Genomic DNA, 23923 nt, shown 5'->3' on the forward strand with positions numbered 1-23923 from the left:
GGTGGAGGTGGCTTCCAGGGTGGAGGTGGCTTCCAGGGTGGAGGTGGCTTCCAAGGTGGCAGGGGAGGTTATGGTGGCAGGGGAGGCTATAGTGACCCATATGGTGGAAGAGGAGGATACCGAAGATACTAAAGTACTGTAAATCTTAACAGAATAACTGGCAAAATATAGTGGTGGTGTTTACTGGTATTAGACATTAGGTATGTTGACTTGGGCTTAGGTTAGAATTAAGTATGACCATATGAATCATTGCATTAGACCAACTGATGTTCTCATTGAGTCCTTTTAGTTAACAGAGCTTTTATACTAAAATGAGATGACTAAAGTCCTTGTTTTTCATATTGCTTATATGGTGTTTTTTATGTCATTTTATTTAAAATAAGCCTCAGAAAACTGAATAAAACCCTTTCTATACAAACAAAAATATACTAATGTTCAGACTTCTCTAGTTATTGCGTGTTGCATATCTACTCCCCTGCTCCAAAATGCTGTGTAAAAAAAAAAAAACAAAATAGGCCTAAGAACCAGATGAAACCACTTTTAAAAGACTAGAATGCTTTCAGGCTTTTTCTCTTCATCTAGTTTTCATGTGGGACATGCAAGTGAATTTTAATTTCAAATGTTGAAATCCTTAAGGCTTTGGTCAAAATTATTCAGTTAGATTGGATTATTCTTCCAGAACTTCACATTAAATTAACATTCCGAATTAATACTCTTACAGAAACTAATAAAATCAGATTGTTTTTTATGGTCGTAATGTATTAGAGACTATTTGAAGGTCTGAACATATACTGTAAACTCAGAATCATGGTGAGTTTTGATAAAGTCTTATTTTCATTTTACCTGTTTTCCATTTTATTGGCATTTCATGAAAGTATTTTAAGACCAGATTGGGTAGAAAACCTGCAGCTATCATGTGTGGTAAGAATTCATGTAAATATCCTTCTGAATCAGCCTTGAGACATAAAGTTTGAATAAGCTGAGCTTCTTAAAAAAAAACATACCATTTCTTCTTCTCCCATCTTTTTTTTTTCCTCCCCTGTCTTCTCTATGTTTGGGAGTCACGAACTGCCCAGTTAAGACATCTCATACAGCAGTCAGCCTTCCTCAGTGATTTCTCTCTCTCACTCTGCCAACCTGAAAGAATCTCTATCTTGATACGGTATAGGTGCCTTCTCCCTCATTCAGTGTTACTCTAGAAGGAGTTAGCTGTCACACAATTACGGCTGTAAATATATGTAGACAGAAATTAAGAGCTGTCACTTAAAGAAGACAGTTTCTGCTGTCCAGTGACTTTTAGATTTCCTCCCCTGCTGTGAGGCCTCTCCTGACAACAGAGGTGGAACAGGGGGATGATGCCAGAGTACGTACTCATGACAACATTTATCAGGGTCAGTTTACTACAGAGAGATTCAGAAAGGCATCTGATAAGCATGGGGGTATCTGTTGATTAAATAACGTGGCAGCCTTGAAGCACTTGTAGCTATAGGCTTAACTGCAGGTTGAACTTTAGGATTTGATTTTGGGTTTATGTTCCACAGTTACAAGTTCTTTCTGCACAAATTTCCTATTGGAGTCCCTTGGTATGCTTTAAAGATTTTTTTTTTTTTAATCTTCATAAACACATGCATCATGTCCTGTTTCATTGCCGGCTTTATGCATGAATGTAAAGCTCTGTTCAAAATCAAATTATCTCTTTCAAAAGCCTGTGTAGTTTTTATTAACTAGCTGTCACCAACTTTTTAATTTGAAATTTTAATTCAGATAACCTTCAAAAGTTTTTTGCCTGTTATGTCCTCTCTGATCATAGTTTGCCTGAGAATGCTGCTTCTAATGTGATAGATATGACCTTACCAGGCTTTAGGGTTACAGCAGGTGCCTGACAAAAAGAGGCAGGAGTTTTCCTGGGTTGAACATGTTAGCTTGGATGTGAACTTTTGCAATAATGGCTAAATGTCACCCAACTGCTAGCAATATAGTTCCTTTGCCATTTTTTTTCCTATGCTCCTTTGTGGCCTAAAGCCCTTGGCAGCCTCTGCAGTTTTTATGGGGAGACCCTCATGGGTCACATGGGAGCATAGTACTGGTTCTCTTGATTTTGAGCATGGTTTTTGCTTAATACTCTGGAATAGCTCAGAAACTGATGACATACCAAGTGAAGTATTGGTCAGCAAAAGAATGGAGAGTAGTTTTTAACAACCAAAGCCTTAAGAGAAAATTCCATTTGCTCATCCCAATGTTACTTTTTGTTACAAGTAATCAACAGTCAAGCATGTTGCTTCACCAGGGAAATACACAAGAAAAATCAAACTACTTATCTATGCTTAAAGATTTCGTTAGTCTTAGGATGCAAAGTTGCACCAGTTTAGTTGAATTGTTGTAAATGTGGATGTGCATGTGCATTGGTATTTTTACACTCGTCACTTCATCTTGTTTGTAGTAGGCAGCACAGTTCTGAATGAAGTAAATCATGGAGTGAACCAGGTCCATACCCATTTGAATTCTAACAGTTAAATTATTTCAATATCATATTTCAATTATATGTGTGTAGACCATGTAAAAGATGGAAATTTAAATCAGATTAAGATTTTTTTTCTTAAAAAAGAAAATTTCGGTTTTTCTTAAATAATTTTAAAATTTGAAATCAGGAGTTGAAAACTAAAGTAAGCACCACCACATTTCATAGAGGTATCCTCTGCTGTCCTCTTTTGTCAGAATGTATGCTTTTAGTTTATCAAATGATGCAATAACACCATGAGAATAATTGATTTCAACCTAAAGTTTTGTTTGTCTTGGAAAAAAGTATTTTCAAAAATTCCGTTGTGAGTAAAAGATTTTCATATATATGTTTGTGAGTATTTTTGTGTTTAGTCACACTTAGTGAATACCTAGATGAACACTGTCTTGTTCAAGACCTGAAAAATAGGTTGGGGATTTTTTTCAGGAATTGAGAGAAACACTTTTGTTAACAGCTGTAAACACTGAGGAATAAAGCACTGTATTTGAAGTTAGTTGCATCATCTGTGTAGTATGATTTGGATCCACGATCGTATGTTCCTCCTGTGTTTGTAAGGAAGAATTTCTGCTGGTGATTTACAAGAGTAATGAAACTTTCTTTTTATGGTAATGAAAAATAACAGATATATATTGACCAAAATGGAGAAGGGTGTAGATAACTATGTAGGACAAGTTTAACAGGCAGGTTATGTCACAAGTATATCCCTATCACGTTGTCTGGGATTACTAAGGAATCTCAGTTAAATTTTATCTTAGTAAAAAAAAAAAAACATGGTCTATATCTATGTGGTCTGTATGATCATTACTTTTGTCTTTACGTAAATTAAGGAAATATTCTCCAATTACTTCTGAAGTTTTCTTTTTTTTTTTAGTTTCTGTAATTATGAAGAAAACCTCAACTTGTTTTGTATGTGCAAGACTGTAGAGCAGATTTACCCATATATACAGGAGTTGCACTTCTCCCCTTCCCTCACATCCCTCATATGACTGAAGATAACTGAACGAATGTTTGTTACCCCACACATTTAAGATAAGATGTTTTACTACAAGGTAAAGAATAGCAAGTCTTTAGGGTGCTACAGTGCTGCCTTGTGGAATAGGCAGCATTAGCAGACACAACAGAAGCCTTGCTTAAACTTGGTTTTCGTGCTGTGAAATCTGTTCAAAATTAACATTCTTAACAAAAGTGAGAGATAATAAAGTGAGTGATAATAAAGACTGATGCTTTGTAATACTTGAAACAGTGAGTACCAAAACAGTGTCTGTACTGTGTCAACCACTAAAATACCAAAAGAATTATCTGCAAATACCTAGCTTCCTAAGTTTTCTCTGGCAATGTTCCAAGGCTTGTAGAAGGTGAATCTGGACTAGATACTCTGGTACTTGGTTAATCCAGCAGAAGGGGCTCAGGTGACAGTCAAGAAAGATGAATATTGGTTGTATAGATTTCTCTGAGATACAAAGTCAGAGGCAAGAAATGCAATTTTAATTTTTTTTCTATTATAAATATTGAACCAAAATCTTACAGTTTATATAAAATCTTTACAATCTGTACATTTTCAGTCTTCTCAGACAGCATTTTAACTTTTTCTAGTTGCCATAGAGATCAATTATAACAAAATAACAATGCTACTGAACAAACACATAGTTCCAAAAACATATATAAGCTAATGTAAAAGTGATTGTGTTTAACCTGAATATGAACAGTAGCCCTACCTTGTTAATTGTGATATTACTCAATCTATTTACTTTAAATTACCAGAATGCACACCTAAAAAGTAAATGGGGAATGGGGGACTGGCGCTTGTTCTTTGTCTTCTTGTATGTGGAGATGAACCTTCCTTCCTGGAGAAGGGAAAAGGTGAGTTTTTCATTTAAATTAGCCATGACAAGATAAATTTCAATATCAGTGTTTGCTACCATGACTTTTAAACAGGATTTTAATTGTATCTTTTTTCCTAACATAAAGCACCTTGAAGATTAACACTGATGCAAGTGATTTTTGTTGGTAACTTTGTCAGTTTTAACAGTTTTCCTGTGGTTAGGTTCCACTATTAGTCCTTCATGCAGGAAAAAGGAAGTCTCAAAAGAAAGGACTCACGCCATTTAAAAAAAAAATACAAGAGAGGGAGAAAAAGCTGTAAATGGCTTTGGGCAAACAGAGAGCCAACCTGGAGGTACTTAGAGAGCTCTGAAATTCTCCAGATATCAACTGACTTCTTTGCAGCATGAATTTTTCAGCACGCTTGTTTTCTAAAACATTCCTGCAGACAGATCTCAATTTTAAGTTATTCAGACTGAACAAGAAGACAACAGAAAAACACTGTTAGCACTTAAGTCTATGGTCATAACTCAATTTTGAGTATTAAATACTCAACCTAGTTACACAATAGCCTTTAGGTCAGCTGCTGATGTTAGAGAATTTTTCTTTTAAAAAAGAGGTTTTGTTCATGATCTCCACCCTCAGTCATAGACAAAGTATATGCATACACAAGAATTCAATTAGAATCTAGAGTTTAGACCACAAGTGAACATTTATCTTGGCTGCACAAGATTTATGAGTCTTATCTGCTTTTTTGGAGTATTTTTGAAATAAGTGAAAATATATTCAACTTTTATCTCAGTTATTGCAGAAAGAGACTTTTATTTGCTAAATGCCTATTAGAAATACACCTTGCTGTAGTTCCCTGAATAGAGGACAAAATCAAGAAGCTTACAGAAAATGGGCAAACCAAGTTTGCAGGCATGACCTGAAAGCCATTCTGATTGCTTTACTGATCAAAGTGCAATTCCATGTTACTGTTAATAGTTCAGGTTTAGTGTATGAGGAAAAAAAAAGCTGCACAATCTTCAGAGCTTCTGGGTTTTTTCCTATGCATTTCAGTTATTTACAGTAATGTAACAGAAAATCTACTACTACTACTCTTTCCATCCATTTGTTTTTACTTATACATGGAGTTGCAAGCACAATCCATTCTCCTCAGATCAAGAATCACTAAACTGGCAGGTAGTTTCAAATTAACTTTCTTTATAAATACAGCATTCATATACTTAATTGTGACTGTAAATTGTGAATGGAATGTATATTTATACATATTATACATTTGAACACAAAGCACACATGCTATTGTTATAGGTTGACTAAATTTCAATCTATGAAGGACTTGGTAACTTAGGAGTTTTGAGGAGCATTAAGTGGACTTTGTTTCTGATGCTTATACGTGTGATGACAAATCTCTGATAAATGCAGGCAAGTTTTATACAACTGTAAGTGTACAGATTCTCTTGAAATGCAAATGCAATTTTAAATTTGGCTGTTCTGACAAGTAGATTTATCAGTAACTTGAAAGACACTTTTGTTGTTTCTTAACAATATGTACACTTTGCATCTTTCAATTACTTCCCTCACACCTTTTACTATACAAAATTTACAGACATAAGAGCACATTTCATCTTGACTCTATGTAAAGTGCATGTGAAATCTAGGAGAGAGAAAATGGAGAAACCTTGTTAGGAGCTCTGGAATACAGTAGCTGTTGCACTGGGATTACTCTACAGTTTCACTCGTATTATGGCTCTAAAGGTTCTACTCAACCATGGCATCCACTTCGACGTGAGAGAAAAATAATCAACCTTGTCTCATATCAACTGTATGGGGACAAGAACTTATCCCTTAAGCCAAATAAGTAGGACTAAGTGTTCCAAGTCATGGCACGGAATGCAAAAATGGAAACAGTATTCAATGTCGAGTCTCTAGTCTCAATTATTTTACCTTACTAATGGTAAGTGTTTGAGCAGCAGAACTTCTAAAGTTCTGAAAGAGGTTTAAAAAAATTGTCAGTTTATCTTAAAGTTTAAGACTCAATCAAATATCATTAGCTTAACTACTTATTTTAATGTTCTTGTTCAGCTTTGGAAATAAAGGTGACAGTTCATGATTTTAATTGGTTTCAGCCCCGGTGAGAAGGAACTGTTTCTCTTAATGTAGTATTTCTACAGCTTTACTTCCTCAGCTTTATTGAACATTTATTTTCTACAAAACTGATTTTGGGCTAAATTTGAGGTGACACAGTCTTATGAACAGCTACTTTGTCAGAACACTTGTAGACTTAAGGTGTGCTGCTGGCAGCCCAGTCACTGGGGAATTCATGTGGTCTTCAACATGAACAGGGACTTCAGCAACACTCGCACTCCTTTTAAAAGTAAACCCAGAAGGTACTATTTTCATTGCACAAATAATGCTAAATTACCTTAAAAAGTCAAAGGAATGGATTTTTGTGTTTAGGAATGTATGTTTAATAGGGAAACGTGTTGAGTGAAGAGAACATTTCTGCTTAACATCCTTCAGACTCTCTCTCCAGTTCACTTGGTAAAGCAGCTTTATCATAGCCCCTCCTTCAGTCTTAGATTCTTCTGCAGAAGATTTTCATCTGCTAGGAGCAGTCTCTGTGTTGTAGACTGTCAACTACGTGGTTTCTTCTCTGGATTGTGAGAGATTCAATTTTTTTATGTGCCTGTTCCAATTGGATCTTCAAACCTTCATTGTCTGCCTTTAGAATATTTCTTTCCTAAACAAACAAAAAAACAGAGAATTGTATTTCATTTTGCATTTGTTTCAGGACGTCTGGTTGTATATTTAGGTTGACTGCCATAAACAGAAGTTGTTATAGCTCTTATCAGGGGAACAGAACCAGAAACTCATTTGAACATTTCCACAGTCACTGGTCTGTCTTCTCTGTATCCTTCCCAGCAGCAGGTATCTATGTGCACAGCCTGCATTTATCCACCCTCCCCCGCTCCTGTCATAACAGCAGTAGTCTAGAGGAAACAACAACACAGATCACACTTTACCACTCTACTAACGCAGAAATTGATGTACCACAGTCTAAGCCGTTAATTTATAACATCATCTGCTGTTTAGTAACTGAGGTCAGGATCTGCTGAGGGAGCAAGGTCAGTGTAAATTGTGGGACTCGTATGAGTGAGACATTTTAAAGAATGAGTTTTTATAAGTGCGTCCATGTTTCACATCCTTGTTATATTGAATATACTGTTGATTGAAAGGGAAGTGGTCTGTGTTGGAAGATTCTTGACCTGACCTCTGTCTTAATAAACCGTTCATCTTTCATAAAAGATGAATTCACTTTAACAACAGCAAAGGATATTTTGAAAGTTATACTGATCGTTCAAAGATCAGAGTGTAGTCCTGTTGTTGGACTATTTCCATGTTGGTTGTTCACAGAATAGTGGTAAGTAATGAGTAAAGTATGAAAATAAGTCTGACTGTTCCTCGTAATTATAGCTGGATCCCCATCCATCAGTTGCATTGTTGACACTGTGATAGTCTCCTTAATCTGTCTGGCAGGTGTTGTTTCTACAAACCTGAATTTGGACCAAATTTGAGGTGACACAGTCTTATGAAAAGCTATTTTGTCAGATCTCTTGTAGAGTAAGATGAGACACAACTGGGCTGATGAAGGTGAAATCTAGCAAGAAGCATCACGTCTGTTCACACAGCAAAATGTCATGGTGACTTACACTTGTCAGTTGAACAAAAGCAGAGTTGCCTGCCCTCCCAGCCCCATATATTCGGTCACGTAGGGGAGTAGAGGCCAGCAAAATCAGGAAGAAATTCAGAACTATGTTCCTCATTTTATGGAGTAACATTCTGTCCTCAGTGATTGGATTATGTTCACATTCCAAAACTGACAGGGATCACCATGATCATAACAAGGGCTTAAAAATTTATTCCTTAAGCCCTATATTAGTGCTAAAATTTATAACTGAAGTAAAGTATTGCTGGAGTTTAAAGAGGCTGAGAATTTACAGTGCTATTCATGGGTTGTTTAATTTCAATTAAATTGGCAATTAATTACACTGGAGTAAGGTGACACCTTCCCACCCAGCCCCTCCCCTATACCCTCCAATCATTTGATGGTACTGTTGTGTAAAACAGAATTTGTTTCATTATGTATGTACCTGCTCAAGTTCCTGGTATGAGGGTTTACAGCTGTGATGCTCCTCCTTCATTTTCTGGCTGGAGTCCTTGTTTTCCCATTTAACAAATGCCTTTTTGCGGCCTAGAAGTGGGCTTGGAAACGTGGATAGTGGACTTGTCTGGAGATATGGATTTTCTGGCATCCTATGTTCTTTCTTCTCTCTTCGCTTACGAGATACATCACCAGCCAGCAGTACAGGATCAGTCTGTGTACCTTTATGAACCACAGCTGGTTTCAGTCTCACTGAGATTTTCTGAGCCGAGGAACCCATGAGCATAATGGTTCGGTCCTTGCTGTCTTCACTGTGTTCCACTACTTCCCCATTAGGAAAGGTGAATGATCCTTCTTCTTGTCCTTTAAAATATATGCAGTAAACTGAGGCAAGGTCTTATCCCAGGAAAGGAGAAACAGGAGGCATAGTAATAAAACATTTTAATAAATAAAACAACATTTATTCCTTATTGATTTTTACATTCACTGCTCTCCAAAATAGGTGTCGTTAGAAGTTTCTCAATGTTGTGTCTCTTGGAACAACTTTTTGCCCTGTCTCGGTAAGATAAATGTGGATCAGTAAGAAGAAAACAGGTGTGCCATCAAGGTCAGCTAGAGAAAAACCTTGAGATGGGTAAGAGGTTTTATACAGACCATTTACATCAGTGACTGGGCAGGAAGATTAAATGTGGATGCTCATTCAGTGTTACCACAACATGAAGCTGTAAGAGAAGAGCTGGTGGAAGAGCTCACCAAGCTGCTCTCCATCATCTACCAACAGTCCTGGCTCACTGTGGAGGTCCCAGATGGTTGGAAGCTGGTGAATGTCACGCCCATCCACAAAAAGGGCTGGAAAGAGGACCCAGAAAACTCCAGGCCCATCAGGCTGACCGCAGTGCCTGGCAAGGTTATGGAGCAGATCATCCTCAGTGCAATCACACAGCACCTACAGGATGGACAAGGGACCAGACCCAGCCAGCACAGGATTAGGAAGCGCAGGTCCTGTCTGATTAACCTGATCTCCTTTTATGATCAGGTGACCCTCCTGGTGGATGAGGGGAAGGCTGCGGACGTGGGCTGCCTGGACTTCAGCAAAGCCTTTGACACCATCTCCCACAGCATACTCCTGGAAAAACTGGCAGCCCATGGCTTGGACAGGAGCACTCTGTGCTGGTTTAGGAACTGGCTGGAGGGCCGGGCCCAGAGAGTGCTGGTGAATGGTGCTGCATCCAGTTGGCGGCCAGTCACCAGTGGTGTTCCCCAGAGATCAGTGTTGGGCCCAGTCCTGTTTAATATCTTTATTGATGATTTAGATGAGGGCATTGAGTCCACCATCAGCAAATTTGCAGATGACATGAAGCTGGGGGAGAGTGTCAATCAGCTGGAAGGCAGGAGGGACCTGGATAGGTTGGAGAGTTGAGCTGATTCCAACGGGATGAGGTTCAACAAGGCCAAGTGCCAAGTCCTCCACTTTGGCCACAACAACCCCCTGCAGCGCTACAGGCTGGGGACAGAGTGGCTGGAGAGCAGCCAGGCAGAAAGGGACCTGGGAGTTTGGATTGACAGGAAGCTGAACATGAGCCAGCAGTGTGCCCAGGTGGCCAAGAAGGCCAATGGCATCCTGGCCTGGATCAGGAACAGTGTGGCCAACAGGTCCAGGGAAGTGATTCTTCCCCTGTACTCAGCACAGATGAGGCCACACCTGGAGTACTGTGTCCAGCTCTGGGCCCCTCAGTTCAGGAAGGATATTGAGGTCCTGGAGCAGGTCCAAAGAAGAGCAACAAGGCTGGACTGGAGCACAAGTCCTACGAGGAGAGGCTGAGGGAGCTGGGGTTGTTTAGCCTGGAGAAGAGGAGTCTCAGGGGAGACCTCATCACTCTCTATAACTCCCTGCCAGGAGGCTGTAGCCAGGTGGGGGTTGGTCTCTTCTCCCAGACAACCAGCAGTAGGACAAGAGGGCACGGTCTTAAACTGTGCCATGGGAGGTTTAGGTTGGATATTAGGAAGAAATTCTTTACAGAGAGAGTAATCAGATATTGGAATGGGCTGCCCAGGGAGGTGGTGGATTCTCCGTTCCTGGAGTTTTTAAGATGAGACTGGATGTGGCACTTAGTGCCATGGTCTAGTAACCACAGTGGTGTTGGATTAAGGGTTGGACTTGAGAATCTCAGAGGTCCCTTCCAACCTGGCTGATTCTATGATTCTAAGATACAAATTACCCACTTTATAAAAGTGAAATAATGGTGTTTTTTAATTTTACCCTGCTTTTGTATATGTCATCCTAAAATATTTTTACTTTTGCGATTAAAAGTAAAAACAGGGAGAGGGCAAACCCACAATGTTAGAAGCCATGGGTAAAAGATGTGATTAAAGGATTTTAAAAAGACCTGTTTCAGTAATTTCTATTGTTGGGAAGAAAACAGTATGTTCAGGCACGAGGGGAAAGAACAAGCAGTCCAGTAGCTGCTTCAGGCTCTGGAGAATTAAATGTGGATATGGATGAACAATTCATCTGTACATCTTCAATCTAGACCTGAATTCTCATGCTTTGACATGACATGGTGTTGAGAGGTACCTCATTCTGGTGTACTGGGTGGTGATGGACCAGGCCACACACTACATTTCAGTCTCTATAAGGATGACATCCCATGAGCTGGTTATTACTTAGTGCTGCAGGTGCAATCATAGAGCTGCACATAGTATCAGGAGAAACTGACCACACTGAGCTTCATGTAAGTGCTAATAGGAAAACTAAGACTGAATCCAGGAGTATGAATATTAAGTACAACAGAAAAGATTGATAATTAAAGTGGCAGGAAGCAGATTTGAAGAATATTAGATATAGGCAAAGAGCAGGAGAGAAATTCAAAGAAAGTGAATATGGAGAGAGTTGGAACATCAACATCAAAATTAAAACAAGAGTAGCCTGATCTTTTTCAAGGACAACACTTACTCCTTTGGGAGCCTACATGGTAATACACAATATGAAATGTTTATACAGCTTGTTTGATACAAGGAGAATAGAACAGAGAGGTGTAGATTTTTCATTTCTGATTCTGTGAAAAGTGGACGGATGGAGAGGAATTACAGATTCACCTACCAAAGTGGAAAAAATAAAGACAACATCTTGGCTTTCCTATCACACAAATATATAAGTAAAGTGACTTTATAAACTCCACATTAAAATTTGAGTCAGAATTGTAACAGTGCGATAGTCAATGTTACAACAGTGCTAAAAAACAAGACCTGCTTGTCACAAGGTGAGACAATTAAGGGAACCTGTCAGCTTTTCTGGTCATAGCATCTAGTTCTCGTGAGAGTCTGGCAGAAGATTTACTAATTTTTTTTTTGTGGAATTTGTGTACCATACATTGCATAGCGTGACAAGAGATCTCCCAGAAAGGGAGTCCATCTTTATTCAGTCTAGAACTGCAATGGTGCTACTTGATACGAACTCACTTATACCTGGTTCTAGTTTCTATGTTGATAAAACACTGCAGTTAATTAACAAAACCTAAAACTATGCTGTATAACTCAGCTTAAAAAAAAAAGGAGCAAGGGAAAGATTATCTTGATCTTTTGATCTTTTTAATGTGATCTTTTCAATGTGATCTTTTCTTACCATGGAATTGCTCTTTTACTCCTACTGGGCAGAGGCTTGATGCAAGAGCAGATGTTGGGCTGCTGTCTGCAACTGAAGTTTTGGGTCTTCTCTTGCACTCTATCACAACCAGGTCTTTGCATTGCTTGTGACAGTTCATTCCGCAGTCTATAAACAAAACAAAGTTTACATGATTCAGTGGCTCTGGTGTAGCATCTAAGATAGCTCTCACACTGTGTTGGCTCCCTGGGAAGCATGAAACCTTTAGTGTTCTCTACATACATTACCTGTAACAACATACATCTGGTAAACAGACCAATGATATCCCTTTACTATATACGTCTGAAACTCCCTTTCGTTATGAAAATACAAAATGGCAATATTCAGTCACAACAGTCTTCTGACTGTAGGAGTTGCAGAGAAAGCAGATGAAAACTACAAAATATATGTTGGGAATGTGCTGCACAGTATTCAGAGAGTGTTGATGTTTGTGCCCCAGGGTTTGTGTCCCAAACCTAAATTCAGTGATGTCTTGCAAAGCATTAGAGCTTGATATTTACAAGTTCCTTCATCTTTGCATTTCTTCTGAACCATCTGTTGTACTATTCTTGAATCAGTCTTCTCCTCCCTGAGAGGTCAGATTAAATAAGTCCATAGGCATAGCAATGGATCGCAGGATGATCAGGGGGTTTTGCCATTCACTATCAATTATAGTTTAAAATTAACAAAGTATAAAGTACCTTACCTTTGCATCTGTATCCTTGTTTAATGACTCCCCATAGCTAAAATTCAAACAAACAAATTAATATATTTCTCTGCATGTTTGATACCTCCAAATATAAAAATACACTAAAAGCTCCACTCTTTTCTAAGATCAGAGCACTTGCAGAATATCTTCTTTTCCTGCACTTTTAATCATAAGGTCAAAATCTGAACTATTTACCTCTTTAGCATAAGGTAAACAGAGTATTTCATGTGTGTTCCTCAATCTCAAGCAAAATACTTTGATCTAGTCACTAATGAACACATCAGCAGATCTGATAGCCCCCCTTGAGAAATTCTGGAGCTGGAGTAGATGGAGAATTCTTCTATCTCAGCACCCTTGTCTGATCCCAGCTGAACAGAAGACTGGTAGGACAGTCAGTTTTATTAAATCTTTCTATGCCACAGGCAGGGGGCATGTTATGTCTGTATAAGGACATGAGTTCTATCAGCCCCATGGGGTGGAAGGCTCTGGATTTGGAAGTCTTGCCTGAGACTGTGTTTGGTGCACAACCAAAGACCCCAAGGTATGACCCATGTTTAAAGAGATATTAGTATACTGCCAAGAGGCGTGTAAAGGATACCTTAAACAGCTACACAGACACAAGTCTGATGTTCTATATAGCTTCACTGATGTTTTACATAGATCCACTTCTGTATATTACACAAGGTGATTATGAGAGAAAAAAGGCATTATTCCAAAGAATGTTAACATAATTTACTAAAAAGTAAGCTTACAAATCCAGCACAGTTGTCACAGAAAGTAGGCCTTAAGTAAGTGGTCTCTTGGAAGTTGTGAGCAAACCCAAGTCCTAATTTGGAATAGATTGAGCTAGCCCTCATAAAGTAAGCTGTTATTTCATCCCTGCTAATCAGACCTTCCCTGAAAAAAAAAAAAAGTTTTGAGAAATATATTTTGTTAAAAGCATAAGGAGAATTAAATATATCTTTGTTCACATAATAGCAGTAGTTTAATGAGCAAAGAATTGTTCCCAAAATATACAGAAGGCTATCTATACATTTAAAATGCAGACTGTAAGGATAAATGGAATATCTGCATATGTCATGCAACATCAAAACTACTTCATATTAAGCATTTGAATAATCACTATTGTAATTTTTTACGCTTTAATATGTTAAGAAAAATTTTCCTAATTTTATCAAAATACACATTTGCCAATTATCTATTTTTTAGAGACAGCTTTATCTTACAAAATATCTTTTGTAGTATATACTAAATATTAAAAAAAAAAAATAGTTCTTTTTCTATTATCTGTTCTTCCTTCTAAATCAGCTTGGTTACCACTGCTGTAAGCCCTTGAAGACGTCATTCACAACACATTTAGAAAAGGCTTTTGTCAGTCATGTTTTCACTTCTGTTTGTGCATGAAGAGGATGCTTTTACCTCTCTAATGTTAGAAATACAATTTAAACACAAACCCCCCCAAATCCCTCCCAAAACAGATGCTACAAAGTTGATAAGCAGGTACTCACCAGTCCTTTGCCATTACACAAAATGAGAACGGAAAACTGGCAGCTATCTTTTCAAATTCCTCCTGGGAGATATATCCGTCCTGATCGTGGTCATAATTTTTGAAGACAGACTGCACAAGGTGATAGCAGAATAGTTTATAATGAAGATGGTCTGAATTACCGCTTCAGAAAGTCTCTACATTATTTATGGATTTCCTCTCCCTTTTTCTCCCAGTGTCTATTAAACAGTGTAACAGTCTAATTTCTTTTTTTGCTTGAAACTAAAGAAGAATTATGACTTCTTGATTTGCAGCAAAACATCAAGTCAACACAGGCTGGAGTGTTCCCTTTTACTTTTGCTTTAAGATCATTTTTTCCAGGCCCACATATACAACTTGTACTAATGGTCTCAATTAGTGCTCTCAGTGATGATTTCTGTAGCCAAATCAGTGTAGCTGCCTAGTTGATTTTATCAAGTCAATGTTATGAGAAAATCAGTTATATGACAGAATTGTCAGGTAGACACCCGTTTCCACTTGTAGAATGCATTACTGTTTGTCTCTGGCCCTAAGGCAAGGAGGAAACCTAGTCAGATTCAGAAATACATTCCAAAACAGCATGTATCAAAGCACGCTTCACAATATTAGAAGTTCTTAGAAAGAAAAGAGATGGAGCAGGCATGCAAAACCAAACTCTTTAGAAACTGACTCCCTGGCTGCTTGAAAGAGTGACTCTGGAACTATACAAACCAGCACTACAAACTACACTTCCCGCTAGCTCCTCAGCCATTTAAGGAATTTCCATCCCTGCCTCACTGGCCACTGCTGCTCTTTACAGCTAGGCAAAAATATCTATTTGTGAGGACAGAAGTGCTCACAAGCTCAGCACCACTTTGAATGCATTCATTATTTTTTCCCATCCCTGTATCTTTTCATACCTAGAGATTGAGACTACAACTGATATGTAAAGTACATGGGCCAACCTTACTTACATCTACCATCCTCTGAACATGTTTGCTGATGGTTTTTGGATCAGGTTTTGGGGCCACTCCTGAGGCCCAGTCTGCAACTACTGGTGGTTTGCAGGGTGTCAAAGGCTGAAATAAATCAAATGGAACTTTATTAGTACCATATGGAAAGATTTTCAGTATTACACTTCTGTCATTTGTGACAGTGGACTATGTGATACAGGACTGCAGAAGTGACCTATTGGACCTGACATCATACTTTCGATAGTTACATGGTGTTTCAGAGGAAGATCTTCCTTGAACTGTTCAAAACAGCAGTCATTCCTTAAATTGTCACAGTTCATTGGCAGCCCTGAAAAATCACCATCTTTTCCACATTTATAAAAGAGGAAGAAAACTACCATGTAACACTCATGGGTCTCATCATTTGAATCATATAAGAATTCTTTATTTGAAAGAAACAGTATCAACTGCCAAGACTGAGACTGATGTTATGTCTCTACACAAGTACCTTCATTTGTCTTTGTGTTCACATTATAAAACCTGATATGGTGTCAACTCTCCCATGTATTCTAGCTTAGACTTAATTGTCAGTCAAATAATTTATGCTTCACTCAGTGTATAAGGCTAAAAATCTTTCAATTTTGCATAAAATAAAATAAAGTTAAATTAACACAAGGGATAAAATTTACATTACTCATAAAAAAACTTTTGTTAAGAATCTTACAGCAGCTCGGTGACTTCGTGGCTCTCGTGCATATGAAAGCTCATAAATTTCGTCTTCTGTGTAGTAAAGGTCAAGGGACAGCTGAAAACAAACACAGTAGTTTAATCCCAAAACAGCTGGTACTACTTTATAAACTTGTTTCTGGAGTGCATTCATATTTTTTGGTGCATTATTTTTTAATTTAGATTGCACCTAGAAGAGTGCACTTGAGCTGCACAGGTGTTCACAGTGATTTGAAATGGGTACAATTCTACATTCCAGACTGCTATTGCCATTATCTGGACATCTGTAACATTACACTGCTACAGTCATTAGCACAGCAAGTGACTGCAGGCATAATCAGCAGTCAGTTAATACATAACCTGAAAAAAACTGTCACTCCCATAATATTCAAGTGGTCTACTGTGCAGCTAAGTACAAAAGCACCATTCCAGTGAAACTGTCCATTGTTTCAAATTCTCAGAAAACTCTTGTTTAAACATGTCACATGTGACTGTGTTGAGCTAAGTATAAGATGAGGATAAAAGATGGACTAGGATATATTTAGTGAGAACATTTAGCTGTCAACAGCAGTTATGTAAAGGGAAGAACATTATACCTGGGTAAATATTATCAAATTTAGCTTTGCTTTTGCATGTGTCCTGGAAAATAGTCTAGCAAATATTTTATAGACTGGAAACAAATTTCAAGCTAAGATGAAGACTGGTAACATGACAGTTTTTGAATATTTGAATAGAAAGCCAGGTGTAAATGTGTTATGAGCCTCAATGTGTGACAAGTCCAAAGAAAATGTAAACATTTTACAAAGAGTCAAAATTGCTGCAGTCATATGTATATAAATTAAGAAACAAAAATAAGCTATTTTATTCAATGAATAGCCTTATTCAAGTTCCAGATATGCAGTAACTTTCTTGTGAACAACTGCAAAAATTACTTTTGTACTCAAAATACTCAATAATTGTAGATTCTTGGGGAAATCTTAAAGTAGTTTCTGACACTCAAAAAACAAAAGTCCAAATGTTATGCTACTTCTCTCATGATTTATGTATGGGATTACTAACACCTCTTCACACTGATTTGCCTGCTAATGGGAAAGCATATAGAATAAAGGAAACAGAAGAAGGAGGAAGACTGTTGAAAAAATCAGGAAAAAAATGAAAAATTATCTACCCTAGAGTATTAGAACTTCAGAAGCTCCTGCACTGAAATTAAGTACTTCTTTTCAATTATGTCCTGTCATATATAGCTGTATGAAATTGTGACCTAAGTTCTACATATTTGTAATAGCCATTTTCATAAACATTATTTAAAAGAAAAAAAAACAGTATAATTTCAGACAAAACATTCAAAACAAATAGCAAGAAGAAGTAAGAAATTCACATTGCTTTATTTCAGGCCCTGGGCACCTGTGTTTAATTTCACACAAGAGTGCTCCCAGAGATAACAAATAACCTGAGGCACATAAGCATTTTTATCTATTAGCTTTTTACTGAAAGAGGGCTTATAACCAGAAAGAGGAAGTGGACTATTTAGTTTTTCCAAGCTGAGATACTTGTCAAGGCTAAACAAAACTGAGAACCCAAAAGGTGGATTTACGATTTTAATAAAAGGTAGTATTTTAACTTACTAGGAGAAGTTAAAACTACTGTTGTAACACACGTCCTAGGTAGTATCAGTTTTTTTAGTAGCACAGCACTGACTAGAATATGACTGGAAGAGTAATACAACAACTATATTTGACTAATGTTTATGTCAGACAGTTTTTTAAGTACCAGAAGAAACCTGGCTAGAGATGTGGTATCTTGAGGGACTGAACTTTCACATAATTGTGTGAAAGTTTGTATTTTCAAGACAAGGAATATTTGTATGCAATCTTCTGCCTCCAGGGTGCAACTAAGGAAGCTTTCTGTCTTTCTCCCTGTTTAGGCTCAATCAGCAGAGGATTCAGAGCACTTCTTTATTGAGAGTGCACACTACTGTAGTGAAGCAGAAATAAACAATTCCTTCCCTCATAGAAATAACTGGAAGCAGACTGGCACCTCTGCTCTTGCTGACAGATAAATCAGTATCAGGAGCTTTTTCTCTTCTATTACTGTACATTTCTCTTGAAAGGAAAAAAATCTTACAATATTACATATTCATAATTAATTAATTAATGGAATTCTCTACTTAGTTGTTTGAGAGGTATATGAAATTTTAAATGGAGGTATTTATCTTATGTAACAGACTTACTGTAAGCAAATGAACAAGGTCCATATTAGCCTCCAGGGGAAGTGGCATTTCCTGGAGTTGTATCAGCTCATTTATGTGGTTATACAAGGAGTATAGTTTGTATATGTTAATTTTTTTGTCCTCCAAGTAGTCCGGCATGCCCTCATAAAGTGATATCAAGTCTTTCAGGTGGACCCCAAGGATTGGGATCTTAAAGTTACTGCACTCGTTATAGGCCCGTCGGTAACTATCATAATTTCTGTAGGATGAAAGCAGTTCTGTCATTTCATTAAACACCTAAAAAGAAAAAGAAAACAAAAAAATCAACACTGGTTACTGTTTCTTTTTTTGTCATACAGCACAAGAACTTCTCATGTTATTGTGAAGGAGTTTACTTGCAGTGACTCTTGAAACAGGTTTTAAAATTTTAAACGAAATCTGGATATTCTAGATTTCCTATACCTCTAATCTAGGTACTAATATATAATTATAGATAGTTATTCTACAGCCTAATCTATAATACTGGTCTCCCTACACTCCCCATTTAGTCAAATGGAAAGAAAATCCTCTCAAATCAAGGGGATCTGTACGTAATTAATGCATAAGCACAAGCTCTCTGACATTCATAAAAGCATCTATCTTCACCTTAAAATGTCGAATACACTTCTCTGGCTTTCAGGTCACCAGCTGGAATTGCTGGAAAAGTCCTGACAGAGAAAACCTATGCTGTGCTATGATCCCATCGCAGTGTGATCAGAACTTGTACTACAGTTCAAGGTGGCGCATCTGTGCTTTTAAGAGAAATTCTTCAATGAATTAGAAACAATATATTGGGTTTGTTGCGAAGGCTAAATTAATTTTCAGTCTAGCAGTATAAATATTTCCCTTGTTTAATACTATAGAAATATAAAATTGACTCTTAACATTATAAAATCAATGGACCAATGTTTTCTTTGGGAAGTTCCTGTCAAATCTCTTGATTTGTAACCTTTACAGACTTTGTCTTATAGTTAAACCTTAAAATGTGTTCTCAAGTCACTAATTACCAGCCTGTTTCTATCTGCTTTCTGTTAGTGTTTGTATATGATTTCTTGATACAAAAAGTTACTCAAATGATGTACACAAACGTAGTCCGTACAATGACAAAATGTGAAAAACAACATGTTTTTAAAATAACCTTACTAACTGATTTTATAGATTCTGAGTGCTGCAACCATTACCAGTGGGAGGTCTATACTCCAGGTATGCACTGTTATTCAAGCTGATCATACAGTGATCAAAACATGCTCGTTAGATACCTACATGAAATCTTTCAGGCCCCAGACAAAATAAAATAATAAAGTAACTTATTCTCTTAAGAAGCCATTTTATTGCTAAAAAATATGCTTTCATTCACATTTTTAGTAGCTTTCATCTGTATTTCACAAGAATTTACTGGGAAATTAAAACATTCCTAACATTCCACTGTATTATAATGTGTGTATTAGGGCTAAATTTGTTCAAATCTGAACTAGATAAAATCCGTCACTGGGAAAGATGTGATGAACAAAACCAGTCTTTTCAGTTTTAAACTCAAGGTGAAGAGCTCTCACAGACTCAGGATGGTCAATGTTGCTATGAATGACAATATTTTTTTTCTCAAATGTTTTAGGATCCAATTTTCTGTTTTCATGTTTAAATGCTATTCAGTACTACTGCATATACATGAAAATGCAGCTTGTCACATCTAAGGATTAAAAGAGAAACCTTAGAGAATCTATACAAGTCTTGAAGAAAGTTGGGGTTGAAAGAAGTGTAGGAGTAATTGGTGATGTAGAGATGAAACCCAAGGAATTTTTGTTCTGTCTTTTCATCTTATCTAATGAAGCAAGGCTGCTTTTTGTGTGTACAATAACAAAAAAGTTAAACGTTATCTTATTTGTAAAACTTAGAGAAGTAATACCAACCTTAATTACATCATGAGGAACACATGAGCTTGTTTCCTTAAGCCTGGAAATGGAACTGTGACAGAGACCTCCTATCACTGCCATTAATGTATTGAAATTCTGCAGCTGGTGGAGCTTCTGTATTGACATAGAAAAAATCAGTATTTTTTATTTAAAGTTTTGAGTCATTCAACATACACACAAATTTTACATTTCCTCTGTTGTCTTACTCTGAAGTCTTACAAGTTTTGTGCCATTTGACTTCATGTATTTTGGTAATGAACTGTGATTTTACTGGGTGTAACATGGAGTTATCCTACTGTTATTAAATCAGATATTAAATGTGCAGATACAGTAAGTCTTCCCAGAGTCCACCAAACCAGGAAACATTTGTATTATCTTTGTTATGACTGCAGCTGAATTAGTATGAGAAGAATATCAATAGGACCACAGCTCTGCTTTTATCCGGAAAGGCGTTTCTGGTGGAATGTTTTTAATTACGGCCAAAGGCATGGGAGTGATTCATGCATTGGAAAGGTACAGCTTTCCATTCACAGCTTGGAATCTCACCTGCTAGTTCTAAAGCAAGTCTAGTTTTTCAGTTTTTTCTAGTTCTCTATTTTCTCACAATGAATATGAGAAAGTCCTGGTGCCCTGACACTGTAATATCTGAATACCTGATATGACAGCACAGCGTACACAAATACGCATGCGGTGTGTATGAACCAGGAGGCCAGTGCCAACACTCCCAGTTGTCTCCACAGTAGTAGCATGGGAAGAGCAAAAAAATGGGCTATCAAGGTATCTAAATATAAAGGTATCAGAGAAAGACAAAATAAACACCAAACATGTCAGATTTTAACTGACCTGTGCAACATGAATGAACTTGATAAACACTTCGGCCCGAAGCTGTGGTGTTGGTCTGCTGAGAACCATTAGCTGCACCCACTGAGAGATACCATTGCAAAGAGAAATTGATCTTTCCATTGTTGGATTCTCTTTCACACAACTATTCACAATGTAGTTCTGATAATCTGAGAACTTAAACAAAAGAAGCGCAAATGAAAATTCATGTACAGTTTCATGTATCTCGTGATCTGTGTGCAGAAGACTGCTTTTCAAATGAAATATAAAAGATATATTTTATACCTTAAATATCCATAAGTTTTTTTTTTCAGTTCAAAGCAGAGGCTTCAACTAACTGAATTAGCTGAAAGCATCTTTTTGCCATATCTCAGGAGCCTTGGCTCTTATAGACCCTAGGATGAATAGAATTGGGGCTTTCCTTCCAGCTTCAGTGGCTTCATAGATTCATTGAGTCTAGGCTTCTATAGGGAAGGTTAAACTGAATTTAAAGTGTAATCTAGTAAATCAGTATTAGTTTAAGGGAGTTCAGTGTTCAGTTTATGTAGATAAGGCACACTTCTAAATTAAACTACACTAATACAAAAAGCTATTTCAATGAGATTAATATGAAACTGAGATAAGACCATTAAGAATGAGGGTTACAGATGCTTTGGTATTTTTAATACAGCTTGTGAGATTCCCTTATTTAACTAAGACAATCTAAAATTATTCAGTAGATACCTGTACGTTACACATAGATTTTTTTTTTAAGCCATTCTTCCCTTTAAGATCAAAGAGAACCAATCATTTGCTTTTGTTGATGCAATGTTTATCCATTCTCTTGGTTTATCCATTAACAAAAATACACAAGAATTTGAATAATCAGAAAGCATGACATAGGATTTATACATTCATTCTTTACTATCACCTCTAATACTAACATCTTACCAAAAACATTCATAGCTGTAATAGACATATATTCCTTTCTTAAGGCCACAGGAATATGCTGAATGGCATTGATCCTTAAGGAAACATCAGGCTGGTGTTAGTTTCTTACTCTCCCTCTCTCACTTTCTCATAAATCTGTTTAATAAGAACTATTAACACTTTAAAAGCATATATGACAGCTTATTATGTCCTCTTATTAAATTAAAAATGAAGAAAAATTGACATTAATAAGTAGAGCTGTCTCTGAGATTACATGGTACTTACATTACAACAATTACAGTTTGAATTTTGAACCCCAGCCATGTTTGGCTGGATCTTGAAATTTAAGCATCTACTCTATAGAGAGAGATAATTTTTCAATATCTGACTCCATAATTATAGTCTTCATAGCTGTTTCAGTACAATTATGAATCAGTTTATATTTTGTTCTTAGCAGCTGTCTCCTTCAGAAAAAGTTTTCTTTTCAATGCTGAAGAAATTTACATCTAACCTGCTACTTGAAAGTTTTGAAATAATTTTGGTGCACAAATTTATTAATAAGGTCAGTTGTAACAAGATTGTTAGTGGCAGATATGGTAAAGAAGTCCAGGTACTTAAATAATGCATGTCTGTTATTGCAATGACTAACTTAAGAGCATCAACAGGAATGCAGGATCCAGATTCTTACGAAGAATTTAGTGTCCCTGTATTTTATGACTATAAATTAAAATGGTTTCCAAGAACCAGCATGCCTGCAGTCATGAACACCGCTCCCTTCATTTTAATTTGCTGCAAGATACATGGTGTCTCATGCATGATTTTACTGTGTGCTGGGTACGTTCAGGGGATCAAGTAATTCCTTTCTGACTTTGAAATGAACAAACCTTGAAATAGTTATTTCTGTGACTAATGACACAGCAGGTCATTTGCAGCTTTTCTCCCAGTAAATGGTGCCATGTGAGAAGAATAAAAGTATTCTGTGGCTCGCCATATCATGAACACATTCTGTAAAAATGTAATTAATATAGCTATTTATTAATTACACATTATTTTCTGATCTGAAGACTTGGTCAACTCAATTTATACCAAAACATATGCAGAAACCCTGAATATAAAATGTATATATGTATGTAACTTTTGGAACCACATGACACATCTGACACTCTGACTAAAATTATATTTGTTATACTCAGTAATCATTAATTACCTTATACCTGCACAGAGCTTGAAAATGTTAATGGTTATATAAGCTTTGCATATTATTACTGCCTACAGGCAGCAATCTGTGCACGACACTGGTTCTACAGCTTTTTGGATTTAACACAAAACATAGAGTCATGTACTGTCAGCTCAAAATAAAGTACACTAACACATGACTGTGAAATCTTCCACCATCTATTGAGAGACCCTTTCCTTGCAAGGGTTCATCTTCAACTGTAGTGTTACAAAAAAAACATAGCTGAGAAAACAAATCAAATGAAAAAAAACATAAATGAGACAAATCCTTAAAAGTTGTTTGTGTACTTGAAAGCTTGTCTAATAAAATATTTGAACCCCCTTTACATTAAAAAATGGCATTTTCTAAAGTGCTTTCTTATCTCTAGTCTTTGTCACGCACAATCAAAAAAGGCAAGCAGAGTGCAGTGGACAGCTTCTATACAGTCCATTAGTCACTACACAGGAATGTTGCACTGTTCCCTATAGCCACAGAGAGTTACCATTCTAGGAGAATATTCCAGGTTTCCTTCATCCCATTTCAGCCTGATTACTGATTTGAGTCAAAGGAGGCTACTTGTTCCTATGCCGAATGACATCACTTGTTCTAACAAAAAGAGACACTCTGGAAGAAGATCCTGGATTTGGAAGAAGGTTTACTCCTCTTCCTTCCAACTGACCTTGCCCTGTTTCTGTTCCACAGTTCAGGTTCACTCTTCCTCTCTCAAATGGCTGCAGCAAAAGGGTACATACTCAGAATTA

The 23923-nt window shown here is 37.0% G+C and overlaps 2 protein-coding genes across 5 annotated transcripts in view; one reads left to right on the plus strand and one right to left on the minus strand.

Annotated features, from left to right (window-relative positions):
• FAM98B (family with sequence similarity 98 member B) overlaps positions 1-3017 on the plus strand; it is an 18610-nt gene extending 15593 nt beyond the window's left edge. For 2 of the 3 annotated variants that reach the window (XM_027642354.1, XM_027642356.1), the window contains exon 8: positions 1-3017. This exon is cut by the window's left edge and continues 252 nt beyond it. In XM_027642354.1, the coding sequence (XP_027498155.1) occupies positions 1-132 (132 nt within the window). In that variant the 3' untranslated portion in view covers positions 133-3017. The other variant, XM_027642357.1, reaches the window with a different exon arrangement.
• A 960-nt stretch (positions 3018-3977) lies between these two features.
• Positions 3978-23923, minus strand: part of RASGRP1 (RAS guanyl releasing protein 1) — a 42831-nt gene continuing 22885 nt past the window's right edge. Inside the window, exons 7-18 of one of the 2 annotated variants that reach the window (XR_003527523.1) lie at positions 21041-21214; positions 20195-20311; positions 18270-18545; positions 16038-16118; positions 15335-15439; positions 14365-14474; positions 13609-13753; positions 12854-12890; positions 12130-12276; positions 8497-8870; positions 6768-7085; positions 3978-4354 (exon numbers count right to left, since the gene is read on the minus strand). Coding sequence is in view for 1 of the 2 variants with exons in the window: in XM_027642353.1 (XP_027498154.1) it covers positions 6951-7085; positions 8497-8870; positions 12130-12276; positions 12854-12890; positions 13609-13753; positions 14365-14474; positions 15335-15439; positions 16038-16118; positions 18270-18545; positions 20195-20311; positions 21041-21214 (1701 nt within the window). In the remaining variant the exon portion in view is untranslated. Of the gene's footprint in view, positions 7086-8496; positions 8871-12129; positions 12277-12853; positions 12891-13608; positions 13754-14364; positions 14475-15334; positions 15440-16037; positions 16119-18269; positions 18546-20194; positions 20312-21040; positions 21215-23923 lie in introns of both variants that reach the window. The other variant, XM_027642353.1, reaches the window with a different exon arrangement.

The sequence above is a fragment of the Corapipo altera genome, unplaced genomic scaffold, assembly GCF_003945725.1.
Source record: "Corapipo altera isolate COAL_440 unplaced genomic scaffold, ASM394572v1 23b, whole genome shotgun sequence".
In the NCBI taxonomy this organism is placed as follows: Eukaryota; Metazoa; Chordata; class Aves; order Passeriformes; family Pipridae; genus Corapipo; species Corapipo altera.